Source organism: Medicago truncatula, chromosome 4, assembly GCF_003473485.1.
Source record: "Medicago truncatula cultivar Jemalong A17 chromosome 4, MtrunA17r5.0-ANR, whole genome shotgun sequence".
Taxonomy (NCBI): domain Eukaryota; kingdom Viridiplantae; phylum Streptophyta; class Magnoliopsida; order Fabales; family Fabaceae; genus Medicago; species Medicago truncatula.
The window spans coordinates 62769142-62792466 of record NC_053045.1 but is presented as its reverse complement, the minus strand read 5'-3'; the positions used below and the strand labels follow the sequence as shown (position 1 = coordinate 62792466).

The 23325-nt window shown below is 34.0% G+C and overlaps 2 protein-coding genes across 4 annotated transcripts; one reads left to right on the top strand and one right to left on the bottom strand.

Moving 5' to 3' along the window:
- Window positions 1–692: 692 nt before the first annotated feature.
- Window positions 693–2795, bottom strand: LOC11437299 (BTB/POZ domain-containing protein At2g24240). The gene has a single exon (XM_003610282.4). The coding sequence runs from the start codon at window positions 2249–2251 to the stop codon at window positions 923–925; it is 1329 nt and encodes a 442-aa protein (XP_003610330.1). The 5' UTR covers window positions 2252–2795; the 3' UTR covers window positions 693–922.
- Window positions 2796–14409: 11614 nt separating this feature from the next.
- LOC11446416 (ubiquitin carboxyl-terminal hydrolase 23) lies at window positions 14410–22106 on the top strand. Of its 3 annotated transcripts, XM_039833651.1 has the most exons (12): window positions 14410–14832; window positions 14991–15105; window positions 15245–15392; window positions 15924–16206; window positions 16362–16688; window positions 16927–17052; window positions 18297–18923; window positions 19014–19088; window positions 19183–19669; window positions 20396–20489; window positions 21461–21494; window positions 21580–21722. In XM_039833651.1, coding segments are annotated over exons 1-11 (2553 nt in total). In that variant the 5' UTR covers window positions 14410–14562; the 3' UTR covers window positions 21462–21494; window positions 21580–21722. The 3 variants fall into 3 exon arrangements, with proteins under 3 accessions (XP_039689585.1, XP_039689584.1, XP_003610327.1); XM_039833650.1 differs by lacking the exon at window positions 21461–21494 and having other exon boundaries at window positions 14412–14832; window positions 21580–22106; XM_003610279.4 differs by lacking the exon at window positions 21461–21494 and having other exon boundaries at window positions 14413–14832; window positions 15245–15355; window positions 16034–16206; window positions 21580–22106.
- Window positions 22107–23325: the final 1219 nt, after the last annotated feature.

The following is a 23325-nucleotide window of genomic DNA, read 5'->3' as shown; positions in this document are numbered from 1 at the left end:
GTGGAACAGTATCCTAAACAATACATTTCCTTGTAGAGAGACAGAGAACCACATTGATCGATATTGTTATATTCTGATGTTCTGCATAATATATCTAATTTTGATTAAATTAACTTTTGTCACAAAAAAGTTTGATTAAATTAATATTTAGAACTTCCGCACAGAAGATGGTGGTTTGGTTGACTACCATCTGTTAACATCATTTGTAATAACTCGAGACCTTGGATTTATACAACATTGATGGATTTGGTGCAATGCAACCTAAAGAGTTCAAAGTATATTTTACGCAATACTAATTAAATAGGAAAAGTGAAGTGACCTAAAAGCTGCAACTCACCCCCACCCACCACATGCTAAGTAATTTCTCATTATTCCCTTCACCATTCTAATGCAAGCAAAAGGACATCATCTCATTTACTCCACCTCCACGTTAGTTAGTTGCAAAAGAAAAGGTTAAAAGAGAGGTACAAAAGTGGATATGACCTTATCAAAAGAAAAAAAGGGAATAACTTAAGGCTGGTACAAATTTAGAATCTCAAGTGATGTATCAAATCTGATTATGTACAACTACAATTTTCTTTCATATATTCACATTATCCTCTTATTCTCTCTCTTCCTTTTTCTTTCTCCATTGATTTTAACCAATGAAAGAAAAATGAGATTGTCACCAAAAGTTATATCATATCAATTGATTGTTCAAATATGACTACTCATAGTAAAATAAGCAATCCACATAAAAGTATTCTTTGTAGATATACATCAGCAATAAAACTAAACTACATGTATCATATCGTATCATGTATGCATAGTTAACAGCTACTCAATCTCGTATATACAATGTCTTACTCTCAGCACTATCTTGAAAAATGAAAATTGCAGAAGCAATCTGGTTATGACAAACTAAGGAAAAATTAAACTTAAACTATATAATTGGTGGTGTAGGAGTCTCCCATATATCAAAAACATTCTCTTCACTATGAAGTGCAAAAAGCCTATCCCCTCCAATGGAAAAATCACATATTGACCCACCATAGCTTCGTCTTAACCTAGACGTTAAAACCCATTCAGGGCCACAGAACACTGAGATACAATCATTCATGGAAGAGAAAAGTTGTCCACCATGCAATGCCAATTTAGGGTAACAAGGTTCCTCAGGCATCTTCCCTTTCATCAACCTACTTCTAGAACTCCACCTCACACTGTTAGCAGCAGAACTTCTCAAATCCATGAAACCCAATTCCTCAAACTCATTCACCACACAAATTGAACTATTATCCTCCATTGCAATTGCATCCCTCACCCTTTTCTCATCCACAGCCAAAGTAGCACCTACATCAGACCAACACCAAACCATTTTCTTCTCTCTAAAATCCAAAAGACTAATATAACAATTATCTTTTCTTGGAAACATTGTAGCAACTAACAAACAATTACTACCTTCTAACCATTGAAGCTTATCAGCATCACCAAGTGACCAACCTAAAGGCTCATAAAAAAAATCAATTTGTTTACCAGTAACTTGATCCCAAACACCAACACCATATTCATTACTCCTTCCTTTACAACTAGAAAATATCTTATAATCAGAACTAAAACTTAAAGCACCAGCAGTATAACTTTTAACATGATTTTCATGACTAACTTGAAATTTATACCTAAGTTCACCATTATGAGAACTAAACAAACCCATTCCACCATCACCACGACCAAGTCTTTCACTTACACCTATAACAATATTGTTAGGGTCAACCCAACCAACATCGTTGACTCTTTGATAATCAAGATTAAGAGGACAATGTTCTTCTAACATCCAATCATAAACATGAACCATGCAACCATGAGCAACACAACAGCCACCATCTGGACCGGCTCGAATTGCTGTTCCATCACCCGGTGCTTGTCCTTGAACAGAACAAGACAATCTTAACCTATTACCATCAAATTGACCCCACTTTGCAGAACGAACATGATCTAGAACACCATAAAACAGAGCTTCTCTGTAAAGAAGCTTTTCAGGAACATTTTGTGGGATGTAGAGTTCACCTGTTCGTAGCAGATCTAAGATAACAGAGAAACAATCCGCGTTACGGTCGATGAATTTTTCACTTCCATTATCTTGTAACAGATTCCAATTCTCATCTAACATTGCACCCAACATAGAATTTCTTCCTGCATTTGCAAGTGTTGTTGCTGTCGTTTCAAATACTCTGCCTCCTACGTTGAATTTTACTCTATCGTTTATAACACCCATGATTTGTTTCTTTCAAATTATGAAACTTTTTCAGAAACCCAGATGGGAATTGGGTTCAAGTCAAAGAATTTGATGAATTAATTTGATAAACACAAGATTTTTGGTTTGATTCTATAGAGAAAGCTAAAAGCAGGGGAGTAGTGTAATTTCTACGAAAATGTTGGGAAACATACAAAGATTATGATTATTTTTTGTGTGAAAAAAACGATGATTGTGTTTTAGAAGGATTGAAATTGAAGTAAAAGGAAATGGGTATTGATGAATGATGAGATCAGAGGATAGATAAGGGTTAAAAGGATGGGATTGTCGTAAAACAAGAAATGGATTTGCATTGAAGGAATATTATTTATGGCTTTAAAAAAGAGGGTTTTTTGAAATCGTGGGATTTGGTGAAAGAAAAGACGAATCAAATTGGGTGGAGCGGTTGGAATTCAAAACAGAATTGACTCGGTTTCATATCATCTTCTCTCCCTCTTAAAACTCACTCTGTTTTTGTTCTCTCTCTGTTTTTCTTTTCTATTCTTTTTGTTTTTTCTTTAAAAAATAAATTGTATATTTTTTTATATAAGGAAATTTAGTAGAGTTGAATTTTAGGAGTTCACCAAAATAGACAAAGCCTCTCCAAACCAAAATAAACTTTATAACACCATCCCATTTGTGGGATAATACTTGCGTATGAGAGTATGTTTGATGATATTGGTCAACTACAATGTCACAAGTGTATAAAAAACAAAAAATCTTATTAAAGAGAAAGAAGAAAAGTCACTTGACATTGTGGTTGGTCAATGCCACTAATGTCACCAACCACAATGTCACCCAAGTTCTACCCCCTATTTGTGTGACATTGCGAAGGAAATGTCACATGACGTTAAACACTCACAATATGACATATATATTTTTTTTTTATCTCTTTTCTCTCTTTCACAAAGCTTTTTAGTTTTATTTAAAAATGAGAAAGTCACATGTCACGTTATGGTTGGACAATGTCATGTGACATTTTCACCATGATGTCACATAGTATATGTATGGATTATTATCGACTAACAAGATACTTTCTCTATTTAGAAGTGAAAGTTGAACTTCGAGCATCAATCTCAAGTTATTATTATCCACTTTATAAAAAGAAAATGGTAACTTGTATTTTAAGGATATAAAATAAGGATCTAAAACTAGAATTAAAAATAAATGTTGCATTGAAAATATAAGATTTTAAACTTTTAAATTTATGAATACACAATTTCTAAGATTGAAAAAATGATAAATGAAATAAAGAGAAGTGATTTTCTCTTATTATTCTTGTTAACTATGATATATTTTTTTTATAGATTATTGCTAAGAACACAAGATAAGAAATTAAATATAGTAATTTAATCTTAAAAATTGTATTCATAATATTTTTGCTTCCCTCTACAACCAAAAACCACAAATTAGAATTTGCCACGTTTTTGGGTTCATTGATTTTGATTGGCCTCAAGATTTAATGTACTATATCTTTCGTCATTAAAAAAATAATTGACGTGGGGTCCATTCAATCACATACAATTAATATCATAACAAACGGCTGTGATGAAACGAGGTTTTTAGTTTAGGTTGAAATTACAAATTTATGAAATGAATGTATTTAAAGGTAGCTGGCTCCTTAGTTAGTTCTTCACACGAAGTCAGCTTTCTTGCGCGGTCTTTGACGTAAAGAAACCGCGTCATGAGAATTAAAAATTATTAATTTAATTTACTTAATTACTTCCTCCGATCTTATTTATAAGAGAAAGTTGACCTTTTAAATACATTGAATAATGTATGTATTTAGCAACCAAATACATAAATTATTTAATGTATCTAAAAAGTAAATTGTGTCTTATAAATAGAACCGGAGGGAATAATTACTAGAATTGAAATTTGGAACAAGAAAAGACTTTATGATACGATGAGTAACCCTTGTGAGAGAGAAGAAAGCCATAAGACTTGTGACATGTCAGTGTCGTCCATTAGTTCATTTTTGCATTTCATTCCAAGAAGTTTTTCCCAACCTAATTGCAAGGCAAAAAGGAAGGTAGGGGAAGGAAATTGCACTGTCGTTTGTTTGACATTTGATTATGCCAATTTTTTCATAATTTCATTTCATTCTAAGAAGGAATAGAACCCGGTATTCTTCAATACATTTATTTTTCATTATTTTATTTCATTCTAAAAAGGAATCGAACCTAAGTATTCTCCGGATATATTTGACTTTTGCACCAGTTTTCGACTCATCAAAAGTGAGCGACTAATCCAGTTCATGTGTAGAGATATGCAACTGGTCAAGTGTTGTTCCTCTGAAAATCGAACTTGATATTCTTCGAATACATCCTTTAACGAAACTTCTTGCTACTAGAGCCCAAACAACTTGGTTTGATTATGACAATTTTCAATGTAAAGTATTTATTTAAAATGTGCATAGAAGAGTGTTTTTCCTTTTACTATGATTATCTCTAACGTAAGATAGATATTACTATGTATGATGGATAAACACAAGATAGGTTTATGCGTCAGCGTTTATCAAGTAGATTTTGACTTTTCCATTTTGTCCTTTCATGTTAAGATAAGTTCCAATTTCCAGTTTCTGCTAAAAAAAATTAAATAAAAAATCCATACTAGTAAAGGTGCAATTTAATTATGAAATGAAAGAACATTTCCTCCTTTGGTTTCATTGTCTTGAATTACTCAACCATTGGATTGGAGTAACCCTGACCCACCGCTTTAACTCCAAGTAGCGGACCGTGGACGGCAAAAACCTTCACAAGGAGCACGTCTTTTATTTAATTATTTATTAGTACAAAACAACTACTATCAAGTAAATACATCATATGAATTTAATATTTTAAAAATATTTATCAACATCTTACATACTAATATCTGTATTTATACATTAATTAAAAAATATGATTAAAGTAAGTCAAGTGAATAAGTGTACATTGCAAAAATTAAACATATATTTTGAAACGGAGAGAGTATATTTCAAATACTAGTAAACAAGATAATAAGAATGATTAGATTAAGGTTATCAAAAATATTATTTGCGTAAAAAAAAAAAAGTTTATCAAAATATTACCGTTATTACCAACATGAATTGACTCTAACAGAGGAGGGGGTCAGACGGCCACATTCATTCGGCTGAATTATGTTCAAATTTTGGCTAAAAGAGATGCTTGCATCAAATGTTTAATAATAATGTCTCAAATATGAATATTATAAGTGGAGGAAGCTTGCTGGAAAAAAAAAGTGGAGGAAACTTACAAAAAAATATTATATCTATTACTTTTTTTTTTTTAAGCAAAAAACGAAAAATTTATTTCCTCCATTCCAAAATAAATATCACATTTGCAAAAATAATTTATCCCAAAAATTATTATAAGTTTAACTTTTGTGATTTTAATTGCTTATTTTTTAATTGTATCTCTTAGTTCATGTCATCACTCTTATGTTATTATTTTTCACTTTATATTCATATATGATAATAGATAATATGAGCAATTGAATAAAATCATCGTTTTTTTCATTTAACATCTTTTCTTAATATGTCCTTAGAAAAATGTATTTTTAATATGTGTGAAATGGTGCACTATATGATATTCATTTTGAGATGGATGGATAAACAATTTTAGGGTTATGCTAAATAGTATCTCAAAAGTATATATGCATCTCAAAATGGATGGATACAGGTTAAAAAACCCAAAAAATATAACATTTTCAAAAGTTTGATCGTACAAATTTTAAATATGGTTACTATATATGTTTCTTTAACTAGCCAGTTAGCATTTTAGATGTTTTTAATCCTTGGTGTGATTTGGGAGATGAGAACATGACACCGCGGGTGGACCTTGCCTTTGATAATAAGATTTCAGAGCATATATTGCTATACAGTTTGATATCTGACAACAAGTTTGGAGGCTACTATGTGATGGTCTAGCTCTATCTTCTTTCCCGTTTTAACTTTTGAGATTAGGGAGACGAACGAGGATGTGGCTGAGGCAAAAAAAGGTTTTAACATAAGTTAGGATTAGCACTAGAATTCTGTAACTTCTTATAGACACAACATATATAGGACTTGGTAGATAAGTATTTATTACTTTAAACTCAAAGACATTATGTATGGTAATCATAATTAATTCATTATCTTCATCTCATCTTATCTCACTTTTTGGTTGGTATAACTGAACATTTCACCAGCATGTCACAGCATCAATTGTCTAGAAGTGTCAATCATTATGTTTGTTGGCACGTACGTGTAATGCAGTTTCTAAGTATACATTGTTATCCTTTTCATACGAAACTCTGCAGATACAATTGCGATAGAAACCTCGTAAAATATATGGTCAAATTTTATGGGGAAGATGCTTTGAAATAAGTTAAAATCATGCAAATACGTGAACTCTAGGTCATTTCACTGACACTGTATACAAGGAAAAGAAATCACTCATTTTGTTATACAAAGTGTTAGCTAACAAAGTGTTTCCATCATCCATCATCCTAGGTTATTTGGTTATGGTTCAACTTTGTTTTTGTTCTATTACCAAATTGACCATCAGAGATATTTAAATCAAAGTTGATTAAGCAAATTCACAACAAAGAATTTGTTATACTTGTCAGGAATAAATTCATTCCAAAATTATTTTCCGTTACAATTCTTTGTTGTTATTGTTAAATGTTTTTAAATGTTCGTAAATTATACTTATCCTTCGGTACCCTAACCCAAATTTTGTTTCGATGTGTCAATGTAGCCCGATTCAAATTCAAAATTCAAGCTTACCATCCAGATTCCAGAGTAATAGATTTCATCTCAATATATTAAGTGACATTCTTTTAATCCACATTTGATCCCCAAATAAATTCCTTTGCTTCTTTACATATAGAAACGGGAATAAAAGAATCTTCTTAAGTTTAACTCATTTAGTAAGGATATTACATATTATATGTCGGGGTTGGAATTTGAACCCTGGAGACTCCACTTCTCCATAAAATATAAGAGATGACTAGATAACATTAATAAGTGAAGATTGGGGAAGAGTCACTCTTCTTGCACGAGAAAGAGAGTTGTCCTTCCATCCCACAATTTCATTTAAATCTTATTCAACATGAACTTAAAATAGCTATTGGAAACTCTCAAATCAATCATATGAGCTTCCAAGTAAATCTCCAAGTCATTAGTAATTTCAATCATCAAGACCAATACCGATATTTATTAGATTAGCGATCTGCGACATTGGAGAAATATATCATTACATATTTTTGTTGGTTAATGTTCTTACCTTAATACAATTGACCGTATGAACATTTACCAATTTTTTGATAAGAAAATGTTAGTGGTTATCAAATTGAGGGAGGGAGAATTTGTTAGCACTAGGGATCGAATTTTGTATTTCCATCTTAAAACTGCTTTAGCGCCTCAACCCATATCATTTCGCCACACCTTAATACAGTTGAACGCAAGAATAAAATTATTCGCAAAGCACATATGAAAGTAAAGTGATTGCATTCATCAATATTATGGCATTCATTTGCAATTTTGTCATGTAATAATCAAAACCATGAACATGAACCAATGCTAAAATTATTAACATCATATCGATCTCTAAAGCAATGAGAACAAATCAAAATCATTTATAGGTGCAATTTACAAAAAGAGTAACAAATAAAAAATAGTTTTTCAATGCTAAGCTATATATCCTTTGGTGACTACTAGGGTATCCATGGAAGAATGATGGATAATTTACCCCAACCAATACACATTAGCCACATAAGCATATTTTTAAGTGGTATACATGAACTATCTTGACCCCACCAACAAATTGCTCATTTTCATTGGTTGGTGGGTAAATTACCCACCATTCTTCAAAAGTAATCTAGAAAAAACCATATCGGTTGTATGCGTATATATATAAGAGAATATATAGAGGTGAGAAAATTACATGAGGAAGAGTTGAGAAGAATAATATTAAACCGTACAGATAGATTTGATATCATAATATGCATTATACAAAATATATAATCAAATATTAATTATACAAATATTCCTCTTAATTTTACACAAATATTAATTATTATTACATGGAAGAGGGACGTGTGATTAATCGTAACCCAAGTTATCAAAATAAGGAATGTGGGCCCAATATTAGTTATATAACAGGAGAAGAGAGAGGGAAAAAAAAACATTGGCTTTTTCTGCTAGGGCTTAACAGCAGCAGCAAATTAACCGAAACCCTTCTTCGATTGAGATGGGAGAAAAAAACAGTATCTAGTCTATTGAGTGCGGCAGTGTAGGGTTTTCGGTTCAGATTGAGAGGAAGGAAGAAGATGGCAAAAACAAGTGTTAACCAATATATGGATATGGACTAAGACGTGGTAGACGTAAGTGTGATGTGTCTTTGTTGGAGGTGAACTATTATGTTTCTTATTCTCAACTCGTTAACTGTTCCACTTCTACTGATGCTGATGCTTCTGTTAAGACGGCCAGGCCAAGGCTCGAAGGAAAAGAGGAACTACGTTAGGTGGTGCTAGGAAAAAAAGGACTTACACGATTTGGAGGAAGAAAAAAAAAGTCATAGTGAATGAGTGAGTTTGCTTATATGTATAATATGAGGCAATGTCAACTACTCACAGTTATAGTCTTACAAGTTTTAACAAGGTTTAATTTTACTTTTGGATCCCTATCTTTTCAAAAGTTGCGGTTATGAACCCTTAACTAATTTAAATACAAAATAGCCCTCTATGTTTTGATTCTTTAGCAGTTTTGGACCCTAAGGCAAAAAAAAATTGACACGTGGCACCTCACTTAGGGTGTCACGTCAGCGTTGACCGAGTCAACAATGGACTGGGGGTCCAAAACTGCCAAAGAATCAAAACATAGGGGGCTATTTTGTATTTAAATTAGTTAGGAGTCTATAACCGCAACTTTTGAAAAGATAGGGGTCCAAAATACAATTAAGCCTTTTAACAATCATTTTTAGAGAAGGCTAAGGGATTGTGGTTAAGGGAAGGCTAAGGGACATGTTTTTGAGGGAATTTTTTTGTTGAAGGAAATCTGTTCAAAAAATACACAGAAAGAATACAACCTTTAATTTGAAGCCAGGTGCCAATGTAAAAACATTTAACTGGGACTGCTGCTAGTTAATGTAATACTATATTTTTAGCTTAGATCGATAGTACGTAAGTAGTAAAAACTTCCAATAAAAGAGCACACAAAATAATGACACACACAAAAAAAGAGCGCTGCAAATGAATTATTAATCTCCAAAATGTTTCTTTGGTTTAAAATGTTTTCTCTGAAAAGCAGCATTATCCAAATTTCCTTTGGTTCCGAAGAAAAGAAATGGAAATCCACATTTCTTGTTTAAAACTGTTAATCATTGCATACGTGAATTGTCTCACAAAGCAACGAAAAGGCATCCTGTATCTCAAACATTGAACCTTTTATATTATGGTTTGACTTCAACTCTAATCTACTTGTAACTTCTTTCTTTTCTTCTCACCAAAACAGAAGACAATCAAGATACACAACATTGTTTTTGTTCAATAGTTTCAAGAGGCTGTTTTTTTTTAGTTTTGGACAGATTTTTCTGCTGAATTTGTACACAATTTTTCTGCTTTGAGGAGATGTTCAGTTTTGTGTAGACCTTGCAGTTTGTGGTGCTTCAATGCGTCACTAGTTTCAATTGTAGATAGTAACTTGTTATACCATAGCCATGTTAACGAATTAGCTAGTCTTTCTTTCATTCCATATGACAAGTAACCTTTGAATGAGTTAAAGAATTAGCCAATTTCTTGGTCATTTTTATGAATTGTTCTTGGGTAACTAAAGCCATTTATTTAGCTAGGCTAGTGAATTTGAGCCAATTATTTATTTACACGCACCATAAGTAACTATGACAGGGAATTTAAGCATGCTAGTAAATTGTGGCCTTTGTTAATTAGCCCTTGTTATTTGGTATTTTAGCGAATAAGCTAACTGCTTGTTGGCTTTGTCATTTAGCATTCTTTGTTATTTAGCGTCATGTTAGTGTCACTGTCAACTATCTTCTTAATTACATTATGGTTGTCCTCCTCTAACTCCACCAATGCTTGATGATATACCTAACAGAAAGAAGGAAAAAAAAAGAGCAGATTTCAGTCATAAATCAACAAACACCTTATGCTCCAATTACATGTGTATCATCTCAAAATGCATAAAATGTCAATCATTTTGAACTACAAAATGTAGAAGATACAAATGTAAAAGAAGATTATCCCATAACAAATGCAAATAACATAAAACTATATTTATTATTGATTTTCCTTTATCGTTGATTTTTGGGTTCCAATGCATGGGACGACTATATTTATTATTTACTTACTAAATTTCGATTTATTTAATGTATATTTCAGATTATACAATCCAAAGACATCTAAAATGTATTTGAATTATAAAATATGAAACCATGATATTTTTATTAAAAAAATAGGGTGCGTGGGAAATAGAATAATAGATTGAGTGAAAAAGTAATAGTATAATTCTTATTGGTAACAACGCCCAAATTCAACGCAACTTGTCCTTTATCTTTAGAATAAAGATTGGTTTAATTACTTGAGGTGGTGTACTCTTACGTTGTTATTCTTTAAAAGGTTGTGTATTTTTACGTTGTTGTTGATAAGAGGTGGTGTACTCTTACGTAGTTATTCTTTAAGAGGTGGTGTACTATTACTTGTCGTTTATAAGAGGTGGTGTACTCTTACGTTGTTATTCTTTAAGAGGTGGTGTACTCTTACTTGTCGTTTATAAGAGGTGGTGTACTCTTACTTGTCGTTTATAAAAGATGGTGTACCCTTACGTTGTTATTCTTAAGAGGTGGTGTATTCTTACGTTGTCGTATTATAAGAGGTGGTGTACTCTCACGTAGTTGTGTTGTCAGGTTGACCTTGAAGTTGTTGTAAAGACAAACCATGGAATATTGATGAATATGTTGTTGTTTATATTATTATGAGATGATGATTATGTTGTGTTGTTTATGTTATTATGAGATGATGATTATGTTGTGTCGTTTATGTTATAAGATGATGTTTATGATGTGATGATTTATGATGTTATATGATGATGGTTATGATTTGATTATTATGTGCTAAGTGATGATGTATATAATGCGATGAATATGAAGTTAATAATAATTAGAAGTTGGTTGAGTTATTAAGAATCATTACATAAAGGATTATTATTACTAATATATGAAGTTATTTATGTTGTTAAATATAATTAATGAATTATATGTTTGATATTATTGTTTTGTGAAATCTCACCCCTTCTGCTTGGAAATGTTGCTCTTCGTATGAGTAACTTGCAGGTGATCGAGTTTAAGTTGTTGTTAGATTGTTGTCGTGAGTGGATTATCTCTCATGTGTGTCTTTAGGTGCTCTGATACGTAACGGGATGAGAACTTTGTTGCATGCTTTTCTATTCTTTACGTATTGCTTATGAATTTACATGATTAAGTTGTTAATTGGATTTTTATGAGATACTTTGATGAGGCCTTCGTGCCAAAATTATTTTAGATGTTCGAATAAATTCCGCTGCGAAGTATTAAATATTATTTTATTGATTTTGAAGGATAATTAATTAATTATTCCGTTTATGATTTTAAGAAAAGAAGTGTGACATTCCGTTTATGTGAATTACTCTGATTAAATAAATGAAATTTTTACGTTGGAAAAACAGGGTGTTACAGTTAACTGCCGTTGAGAACTGCATATTAAGAATTCAAGAAAGTTCAAAAACATACCAAATTCACCCAAACATTCATTTGCACGAAAATCATCCAATTTGCTTCAAGTAAATCACAAGTAAGTACCTTTCTTCCTATTTACAAGCAATGTAGGTTGTTTAGGGTGTTATTTTCATAATTTTAGCAAAATGTTTAGGGTTTAGGTTAGGTTTAAAATTTCAAATTATGATAGAATTAGATGTTGTAATTGATTGTTTATGCTGGCATTGTTGTTTAGAGTAGGTTTGGGTACAATGTAGTTGAATTTGATGTTGAATTAACACTAATTGTGCTAGTATTTTGAAATGCACATAAGGTGTTTGATGAAATGCCTAAGTGAGAAAATCTTGCTTTTTTTTTTTTTTTTTTTTCTTTTCAAATATGTTCAATTTTATAATGTATGTATGTTATAATGATTATAAGTTTGCATTTTTGTTTTTTTTTTGCAAGTTTGATTAGTTTGGACATAATGATATAATAACCATATATTTGTGTAATGCATATATGTTATGATGTTTATAAGTTTGTTTCTCTGGCATTTTTTGGCAAGTTTGATGAATGACATAATGTGGTATGTTACATAAAGTTTGATGAATGTGTTATAATAACCGACACCAGCGCATGATTATGCTGGGTATGCGGATGAGGGTTTTGTTGGATATGATCGGATGGAGGAGGAGATAATGCTTTTTCAGCCGCCGCAGGACGAGGCAAAGGATGAGGGGGTGCCACAGGATGTTGTGGAGGATTATCTTGAGGCAGATAATCTAGTTCCTGAGGGTGAGCCTGAGCCTGATGATGATGAGGTACAATGTATTTTATTTATTTGATGTAGGGATGGATTTTGGAGCATTTGCCAGGTCCGTACCCAAGGAAGAAAAACAAGGAGTGGACGCCGGAGAGACCATATGCTGAGAGATGACTTACTAGCAGAGACATACTGATGTGCACCATTACCGGTTACTGCTTGATCGCTTAGAGGTGGATGATGTCAGGTTTTCTACATATGGTGATCACAGAGACGTGCACCCATTTCAGCTTATTGTGATTTACTCGGGATGGCTGATGTGCGGGAAGAAGAGGGTGTACCGTCGTTTACCGTCGTTCATCTGTCGCTCAGGTGCCTACGCATGATCTCACCACCATGCTGCAAAACGCTCAGGCGTGGTTCTTCACTGCTTGGGGAGATGCGTGTGAGAGACCATGGCATCATGCGCCTGGCTACATGGCTTGGTATGCCAAAGTCTATCACCCTCGTATTCTCCCACCTGATGAAGGATCTCCTCCCAGGGCGGCGAACGTGGATTAGATCATAGAGGAGGAGCATGCCAGAGAGATGCCTGACACACTGACGATCATCCGGGATGTGGTGCATATAGCTGACGATATTGTGGTTAGGCAAGCCGAGATGACTAAAGAGGAAATTGTCCAGGAGGTGATGCAGATTGTTGGTACTGGTCGCCCTGCCCTTACGTATTAGATTGCCAGGCGGCGCAGGGGGCCGAGGCATGCTAGGCAGCAGGGTTGATTAAAATTAAGGTTTTTTTTTTTGTACTTTTTTTACTGTGATGTATAATTATGACATGTTCCATACATTTTGGTATTTGTATGACATTTTCTGACATACCTTTTATATTATTTTTTTGCGTTTTAATTGTTAACTGCCGGTGTAACATTGAGCGGTTGTTAACGGCCGCTGAAGACATTTTAGTATTTTACTAATGTTAATATAAAGTTTTCATGGTCAAAAAAGCAATTTTCTAAATCTATAATCTTAATCTCATCATACTTGTGTTTCAACAAATTGCCGAATCTACATCTAAAATCACAAACGATATCATCGATTTGATGAATTTACGATCTAAAATCACAAACGAAATTGATTTTATCGCTTGATATGCCTGTCGATGTCACAATCTTGTTTTGCATATGTATTCACATTCTTGCTTTTAAATTCTCAATTCATACTTGTTTTTTTTATCCCAATTAACTATCGAAGAATATATTGATTTTAGTATGTTAAAAAAAAAAACCGAAGAATGATATTTGTGTTTAAACTGGAATAATAAACTAGAAAAATTTAGATATCATTATTCTAGAAACGGTTCGAATTCTTTCATAAGAGTTGAAATCTTTACTATTGATTAGACGACGTGATATATTTTCTTGACAACAATTGTATTTACCGTGGAGGTATTTGAATTAAATTAAATTTTACTAAAATTTATTAAAATGGAAAGAAAAGAACCTTTCGGGTGGTCCAAGTTATGAAAATGGCAGTATAAGAATGATGGGCCGGGGCGCCGGGCTAAGCCCAGTCCTTACAGAACACGAGAGAAAGAAAACGTGTATAGCGTTTTTTTTTTTTTTTTTGCGGCAGTGTAGGGTTTAATAGCAGCCACCACACACACTCATTTTTCTCTTTCGCAGAAGCTCGAAACCCTTCGCTTCTGTTTTGTTCTGTTCATCTATGCTCTATTATTCATTCTCTTTACACATTCCATTTTCAATTCTCAAATCGAAGAAGCTTCAATTCAATCAATAACAATGGCAGAAACTTTAATGGTTGAAACCGAAACTATTACCAAACAACACGATCCATTTCAGAGAAAAATCGAATTCATACCTGTTAAAAAACCATTCAAAGGCTTTTCCAATGATTTTAACATCGAAACCCTAAACCCTACCACCTCCGAACACCGACAACTTGTTTCCGCTAATATTCAATCATCGCAGCCACAACCTTCCAAAAATTCTGAATTCTCCGAGTTTGGTTTGGATCCGGAGCTCAGCCTCGGAATTACCTTTCGCAGAATAGTGAGTTTTTTTTTTTTTTTTTATTGACCTGAATTTCCTTGTTTCGGTGAAAATTTGAGATGCAAATTTGTTTTCACCTGATTTGGATTAGTTAAATTGGAATTGATATTATTTTAGCTTTAGTAGTTAAAAATGAAGATTTGATTGAAAATTTTCAGGGTGCTGGGCTATGGAATCTTGGAAACACTTGTTTTCTGAATTCAGTTTTGCAGTGTTTGACGTACACTGAGCCTTTAGCTGCATATCTGCAAAGTGGCAAACATAAAAGTTCATGTAAGCAATACATTTACTTCTCTGTCACTTGCCATATTATGTCAATGATTTGCTTTTATCAATGGTTTATATTGATGAATGAAGGAAATTTATGGTTCATAGTGTTTCTAAGTACATTTTCAATGTTTTATCTTTATAGGCCACATTGCTGGATTTTGCGCGCTTTGTGCAATTCAGAATCATGTTAGCTGTGCGCTGCAAGCAACTGGAAGAATAGTATCGCCACAGGATATGGTTGGAAATCTGCGGTGTATCCTTATGTCGTGTTTTTTCAATGAGCAATCAAGGTCATGGCCATATTTGTATTATAATATTCTTCTTCACTTTCTGATGTATCTATGTTGTTTCTGCATTTATTACGTTGAGTCAAGGAAAATGGCCGGTATTGAGGATTGTTTTCATGGGAATTGTATTCCTTGGAACCAATAAGTTTTTTTTTATAACCGCATGTCCACATTATTTTTCCGGAAGATCTTAATATTTCAATATATCTGTATTCATGCTTTCTGTTTTTGAAATGTATTCATGCTTTCTGTTTTTGAAACAAGGCTTAAATCCTACAACCAACTTCTTGGCGTATATTTTTGGGAGCTTCAACATTACTGATTTACCTCTTTCAACTCAGCTTCTTTTAAACCAGGGAAAAGATTGAAAAAGTTTTTCATCATAGATAATTTTACTTTTTCTAAGGTTTTTTGAGGCTAAGAAAGTTGTTGATCACTCCTCTAAAATCCGGCTGTAATATCTAGAACAGTATTTAACATGCTTGATTTCGTTAGCTGAGGCGTAATAATGTTTTAAAATTTAACCATATGCTGATTGCTTGGTTTTATTCATAAGTATCGTCTCTTGCCTCCACCCTGTTTTTTGTTAGAACTACTTCCCATTTTATTAGCTTGGTTACTTGTACTTCTTGACTTAAGATTAGGCATATCACGCAATTTCCGAAAGGCTAGGCAGGAAGATGCACATGAGTATATGGTGAACTTACTTGAGTCAATGCATAAATGCTGCCTGCCTTCTGGAGTACCGAGTGAATCACCTGGTGCTTTCGAGAAAAGTTTGGTTCATAAGATCTTTGGTGGTCGTCTTCGAAGTCAGGTAGGTGGGATTTTCATGAGATAGTAGTACTAATTGTAGTTTGAAGATGGTTATGTTGATATTTAAGGCATAACCTGGGAATCTTTATAGAACAAGGGTATCTTTTGACTTCATGGATTACAACACCTCAAAAGTTTGTTGGGTGCTTTTTTCAGGTGAAATGCAGGCAGTGCTCTTATTCCTCCAACAAATTTGATCCGTTCTTAGATTTAAGTCTTGAAATCTTAAAGGCAGATTCACTGCAAAAGGCACTGGCAAATTTCACAGCCGCAGAACTTTTGGATGGAGGAGAGAAGCAATACCATTGTCAACGTTGCAAGCAAAAAGTGCAGGCTGTCAAACAGCTAACAATTCATAAGGCACCTTATGTCCTAGCAATTCATTTAAAGAGATTCTATGCTCATGACCCTAACATAAAAATTAAAAAGAAAGTTAGGTTTGACTCCGCACTGAATTTGAAACCTTTCGTCAGTGGCTCATCGGTAAGCAAGTGTTTTTTTATTTGTTTTATGCTACCCCACTTTCTTTACTTATAGCCCTGTTTAGTTCTTGCAAAACCTTGTCAAATAAAATAAAATACAGAAATCATGTTGTAATATTTAGTTTGTGAAGTGATTACTCTGTTCAAATATGTGATATACTTTATTCAAAAGGATAACCTTTCACAGAATGATATGGTTATGTTATACTTCTTACTCTCAAGTTTCTCCCGTTTGGCAGGATGGAGATGTGAAATACTCGTTATACGGGGTCCTGGTTCATTCTGGTTTTAGCACTCACTCTGGCCACTATTACTGCTATGTCCGCACTTCAAATAACATGTGGTATACCTTGGATGACACTCGGGTATTGATTATCTTTGATCTTTATAGTATTGTTTAATTCTTCACATTTTTTTTGAACAAACAAAATTTAAAACAATATTTTTTTGGTGGTGGTCGGGGTTCGAACCCCGGACCTGTTTAATTCTTCACATTAATTTTATAAATATTTATAACCTGAGAAAAATCCGTTAGAGTTATCTGGTTGGGGCTTATAAATGAAGAGAATATTATCATCTAGAACAAATGTCTTTTCTTGAATTTTTTTTAGTCTATTTCTAATCACCAATGGTTACTTTTCCAACCTCAAGTCCGATCCACATCACTATGTTTCCAAAGTATTGTCCAATTTGAGCTTACACCCTTTACAGGTTCCTTCACTTTTTTGCCCTTTATAAAAGGTTTCACTTTCGGTTGAGGAGTGTGGGTGTTGTTTATACACTACCCTTGGCCTCGATACCCAGGCAATGTTGGTCATTCAAGGGAATCGGTACAGTAGCCCCCAATCGAGGCTAAGGAATTGTAGGGTCTGTCAGCCATCCTGTGTGGCTTAGACCCTTGATTCCCACCGGTGGCTCCATTGTTTCGACCTCAAGTCCACATCACTTGGGTGTAAAGCTCTTCACGGCTATCTTTTAGAAAAAGCGTCACTTTGGGTTGAGGAGTGTGGATGTTGTTTATAAACTATCCTTCCCCTCGATTGCCAAGCAATGTGAGATTTTTAGTTGCACCGGAACAGTTATCAACATGGTATTTATCAAAGTGTGTGACATTATTGTTACGTCAGTTTGATTTTTGTGTCCCACTAGACATTGGGATAACTTCCAATTTCTGTTTAAGTTAACTTGTTTATTTATATCAGATATGGGTAAAGGATGTTGTTTATACTGTCCTTGGCCTCGTTGCCAAGCAATGTGAGATTTTTAGTTGTACCGTGACAGTTATCATCATGGTGTTTGACATTATTGTTGCGTCAATTTGTTTTATTTGAATATAAGAAAACATTGACCTTCTTTTGATTGATTTTTGTATCTCACTAGAAACTTAGATACATTCCAATTCCTGTTTAAGTTAAATTAATACTCTTGCTTTGATGTACATAAATGTGCTGAATTATATGTCATGGATTCCTTACATAACTTGTGAATTTGTGTATTGATGAATGTTCTGTGGAGGATTGGTTTCTTAAAACCAGACCCTAGGTGCCCTACTTTGGCTGTGACATAAAATTTATTAATCAATTTAACCCTATTTTTATTGTTGTAACAGGTAAGTCATGTCGGTGAACAGGAAGTTCTAAATCAGCAAGCTTACATGTTGTTTTATGTTCGTGATAAAAAAAGTATAACTCCAAGGAAGCCTGTTAATATCGCCAAGGAAGAGATTTCAAAGACTAATGTTATTGGAAGTAGATATCCTTCAACCCCAACCAATGCACTGAAAGATTATCCAAATGGTCATGTGGAAAATAAGTTTTGCGGGGTACCTTTGACTGCAGAAACTCAGAAAAATTTGTTAAATGCTGATCCATCAAGGATATCAGATGCTTTGATTCAGCAAAAAAATAGTGGCATTTTAGCAAAAAGCTTAATGCATAATGAAACCCCTGTATCTGAACGTACTTCCAAGGAACTTACACAGATGAATTCATCAGACGAGCTTCCTGTTGCTAAATCAGAACTTGAATGTTTATCATCCTTAGATCACTCTGGAAAAGACAACGTGTCTGGTAATCAGAAATGTTTAGTTGCACCAGCTGGAGACAAACCTAATCTGTTTACTGAGGATACCCTTTTAAAAGAGGGTGTTGATTCTCCTTTAGTAGAGCCAATCGTGAGTAATCCCCAAACTTTTATTGGTAAACATGCTAGTGACAGAACATCACCGTCTGATGAGGTAAGTCTTTCAAAATATTTCAGTATCCTCTTTGGACAAAACTGGTGCTATTTTAGTTTTCTTGATTACTTATCTGTAATTCACTGCCAGAAAAATTCCCCCGCTGAAGTTGATGCCGTTGCAGCTCAAGATTCAGTCACAAATTTGTCAGAGCACGCTGGCCTTGTAATTTCAGTAACTCAGCCAAAATTTGTTGATCATATCACCTGTTTGCCCATATATTGGGGCCTTATTGTATTGACTCTACTTTTATTTTTAGGTTGGAACTTCAAATGCAGTTGTTCCTCAGGGATTGGTTCTTAAAGTTTCATCAAAAAGATCCTTGAAAGACTCAAGTCTTGATCAAAAGCAAGTGAAAAAATCAAAAAAGAAGTTTCCAAAGTACAAGGGATCAATTATGCAACTTAGCTTGATCCGCCCTTCGATGAGATGCCTAGGCCCGCGGAAGAAGAATCACAAAAAAAATAGACGCTGCTTGTTGGGTTTGAAGTATCATAGTAAAGAAAAGTTGAAAAAAAATGCCATTTCATCAGATGTTGGACCATCTATATCAAGAAAAGAACATTTACGTTCTTCTCTGATGAAGCATGATGCTGAACGAGAGATTATAAACAGGATGGATCAAAACTGTGCTGTGCTTGCAACAGCTACACAAGTAGAAAATATGTCCCGATGTAGTCTACAAGATGATAAGAGGGATCAAATGCAGAATACTGTTGTGACTCAAGGTCTAGAGGAGACAGTTGGTACGTTTCATATTAACATTTTCCTTTCAGTTTTATTTGGCACACCACACAGAGTTTGTGTTCAACATCTATGTAGTTTTATTATTTTTGTTCTAGGGTGTGAAAGATGAGCTGCTTAATTGTTGGTGTGCTACCTTGTGACATAATTAAATAAAAACATAATTAATTGTTAATATGCTAAATATTAGCATGCTAGTTTTGTCTAACATTTTATTTCACGATGTTTGATTAGATGATACTTACTTTTAAGTAGTTTTTTTTCACTCTTCATACTCTGGTAGTGTTTAATTGTTTGGGTAGTGTTTAATTGTTTGGTGTAATGTCTCTGGTAGCCTATTCTATAATGATTTCACAATCTTGCTAATTGCCAAATTCCTTTGGTTATAATGGGGCTATTCACGCCACATGATTGCACAATCTTGCTAATTGCCAAATTCCTTGGGTTAAAATGGTGCTATTCACACCACACCAAATGTAGTGATCTGGTGTCATCATCAATGTGTGTCGATCATGTTTTGTTGTGAGTAGTTGTACAAATATCTATCTTTCATTTCACATGTGAAATGTTAGCCATCCTTGATTAATACAAAGCTACTTTAGTTAAACTAGCTCAATTTGTTATTGCACGTTTGCATATCTGTATTATGTTTTATGCTTTTCTGAACTGAACTCTGAATATTGGCTTCTTTATGCCTGATATATAACATATGTTCTCTTTGGGTACAGTTGCTCGTTGGGATGATGTGGAATTACCTTCATCTCAGGCCTTGGAGTCAAAGACCGACCAGATTGCTCGCATTGGATATGTTGGGGATGAATGGTGAGCTCAATATATATATGGTTTTGTTGGAAGTTCCACATCGATTATGGTCTGTCCCTAGCCGCCTAAGTGTTGCATTTGTGTTGCTTTCATTACAGCCACCAACACCTTCATTGTGTTGGTTGTGAAGGGATGGAATTAATCCCACGTTGCCTAGAGACACGGCTTGTGTAGTGCTTTTAAAGCTCGGGCAGCCCTCACCTTACAAGCAAGTTTTGCGAGGTTGAGTTAAGCCCAACCCAAAATTATAAAAGATGGTATTAGAGCCTATCCTAGATTTGTTGTTGGCCTTACTCCATCATCCACGCTTTAGGCTCATTGGGGCCGTGCATGAGGTGGGTGTTGGAAATTCCGCCTTCATTGCGGACCGTCCCTAGCTGCCTAATTGCGGCATTTAAGTTGCCTTCATTGCAACCTCCAACACCTTCATTGTGCGGGGTGTGAAGGGGTGGATATAGTCCCACATTGCGATATGGCCTCTGTATTGCTTATTAAGCTTTGGCAGCCTTTAACCTTACAAGCCGGTAGCCTCAACCCAAAATTCTAAGATTTTTTCCTTGTTTACTATGGAAGTAATTGAAGTAATTTGAGCTGTTTTAGTTTGTGCATTCCTTTGTAGTCCAAGCACTGATACGCTATTTTGGTCTAAGAATCATTCTGGATTCGGAGTGATATGTCAAGATACACTATTGATGTGTATTGGAAGAGTATCCGAATTGTTCTTTTGAAAAAATGATCTAAAATTGGGATACAATAGGAATACGCTGAGTCTGAAATTGTACTTGGCTTATTTCATGTTCAAATATGTAGTGATTGCTTTTATGTAGAATGTTTTTATTGTTTGAAAGATGTAGAATGTTGGCTTATAGATTCGCTGCTAATCATGTCCATTAGGCAATGCATCTTTCTGTTGATGTGTTTTGTCCAGATTTATAAATAAAATATGCTCTGAATGTTATTTTGCTCTACAGACTATTAATTTAGAGCTGCCAAATGTGTGAACTGGTAGGGACAAGGAAGTGGGACTTCTTTTTTTAATCAATAACCATGTATATTTATAAATTGTATCTTGACACCTTAAAATTTACAGGGATGAGGAATATGACACAGGAAAGAGAAAGAAGTTAAGGTGTTTGAAGCAGAGTTTTGGTGGGCCAAATATTTTTCAAGAAATTGCTACCGAGAAATCTAAGTTAAAAAGGGCAAAATTAGACCATTCTAGCTTCAGAAATCATCCTCCAATCAGAATATAACTTAACTCCAACTCTGGGTTTCTTTGTAACAATTATTGATTTGTCAAACACTGGAGATGTTTTGAACAGAGCACCTAAATTTTGTTGGCTGCATCATGTTGGGACCGATCCATAGAGGTTTATTGTCTTTTATGGGTTTCCGGTTAGCAGATTTCTCAATTCATAGTTCAGACAACTATTAGCTTCATGATTGAGAAGTGAAAAATGAACCGATTGTGTTTGTTTGTATTAGCTGCATGTTGTAGCTCAAGTTTTGTTCTTGAATATTATTATTTATAGAGTAACTTTTTGTACCTTCTATTGAATCGGTAATTGAAGGAAAGTTGGGAAATAAATTTGTTTATGCAAAGCATAATTTATCGAATCTCTCTAGTTTTATATGAAATGGAAATTTTCCATTGGATATCTTACATAATTTGTTTAATTTATTCGACTTGTTTTGTGTTTCTATATCGATGGTTAATAAAATAAGAGCTTTAATAAAATAAGAGACATTTAGTCCCCGTGAGCTTCCCTCCCTTCGTAAGGGATAATGCATAATTTATGCAGGGGTCGGGTTTGAAGCTCGGACTCCCCACTTAATCATTTTAAGGTGAATTTCTCAAGCTGCTAGGCTACTTGACCAAAAAAAAAAAAACATTTATTTGGGGGTTGAGAATTTAGGGTGGATTGACTTATTTTTGAGCTTATGAAAAACAACTTATGTTAATAAATAAGTTTTATTGTTGGTTAATAGGTTATAATAATTGAAAACTGTATCTTCTTAAGTTGTGTCATCACTTTGACAAACTTATGGAAAATAATATTTGGTACGGATGCGTGAATTGTTCTTATTTCTACGCTAAAAGTCCTTAATAGAAATGAAAGTATGAAACCCACCGTTCACCAAAAAAAGACAAAGGAAACCCGCCTTCATCACTCCCGCCACAACTATTTCCTCTTTCCCGCAAATCAAAGATCTGATAGGAATTCAATCACATTTGTTGGGAGATTGTGTCGTCGTCGTTTTCACGCCCTTGCCTCTCATATTCATCCTCGCATAACTCTGTGTGCCAAACGAATTGAAACGGGAAACTGCCTCGATATGTTAAAGTTGGGTGGTGTTAACAGGAAACTAACGCAGAGCTATATATATTCTTCTCATGTTTCACCTATGTATATCATGCACATTATGTTTTGGATCATATCAATGTACCAATTACCAAACCTATTCAAGTCACTTTTAGTGCCATTTCATGGTTACTAATGTGTGAGCTTGTAAAATATATTTAGAGAAGGTTTCCACTAAAATCCTAGACTAGACAAAGACACTGCTTTTACAATCACCACCATTGCTCTTTGATAGCGCAAAGCAAGATCCAATATATTAGATTCTGTCAATGAACAAAGACAAGAATGTATTTTAAAATAAATTGCTATAATATATCTTCTGCTTGAAGTTAACCCTTAAAACATGTTAAGCAACTACCACATTGAAGTTTCTTAAGGTTCTTTTAAGTTCTCAGTTTAGAAATGTTCCACCTGAAAACTTAACCAAAGAAAGCACACACATTTGTATGAAAATTAAGGACAGCACTATAACA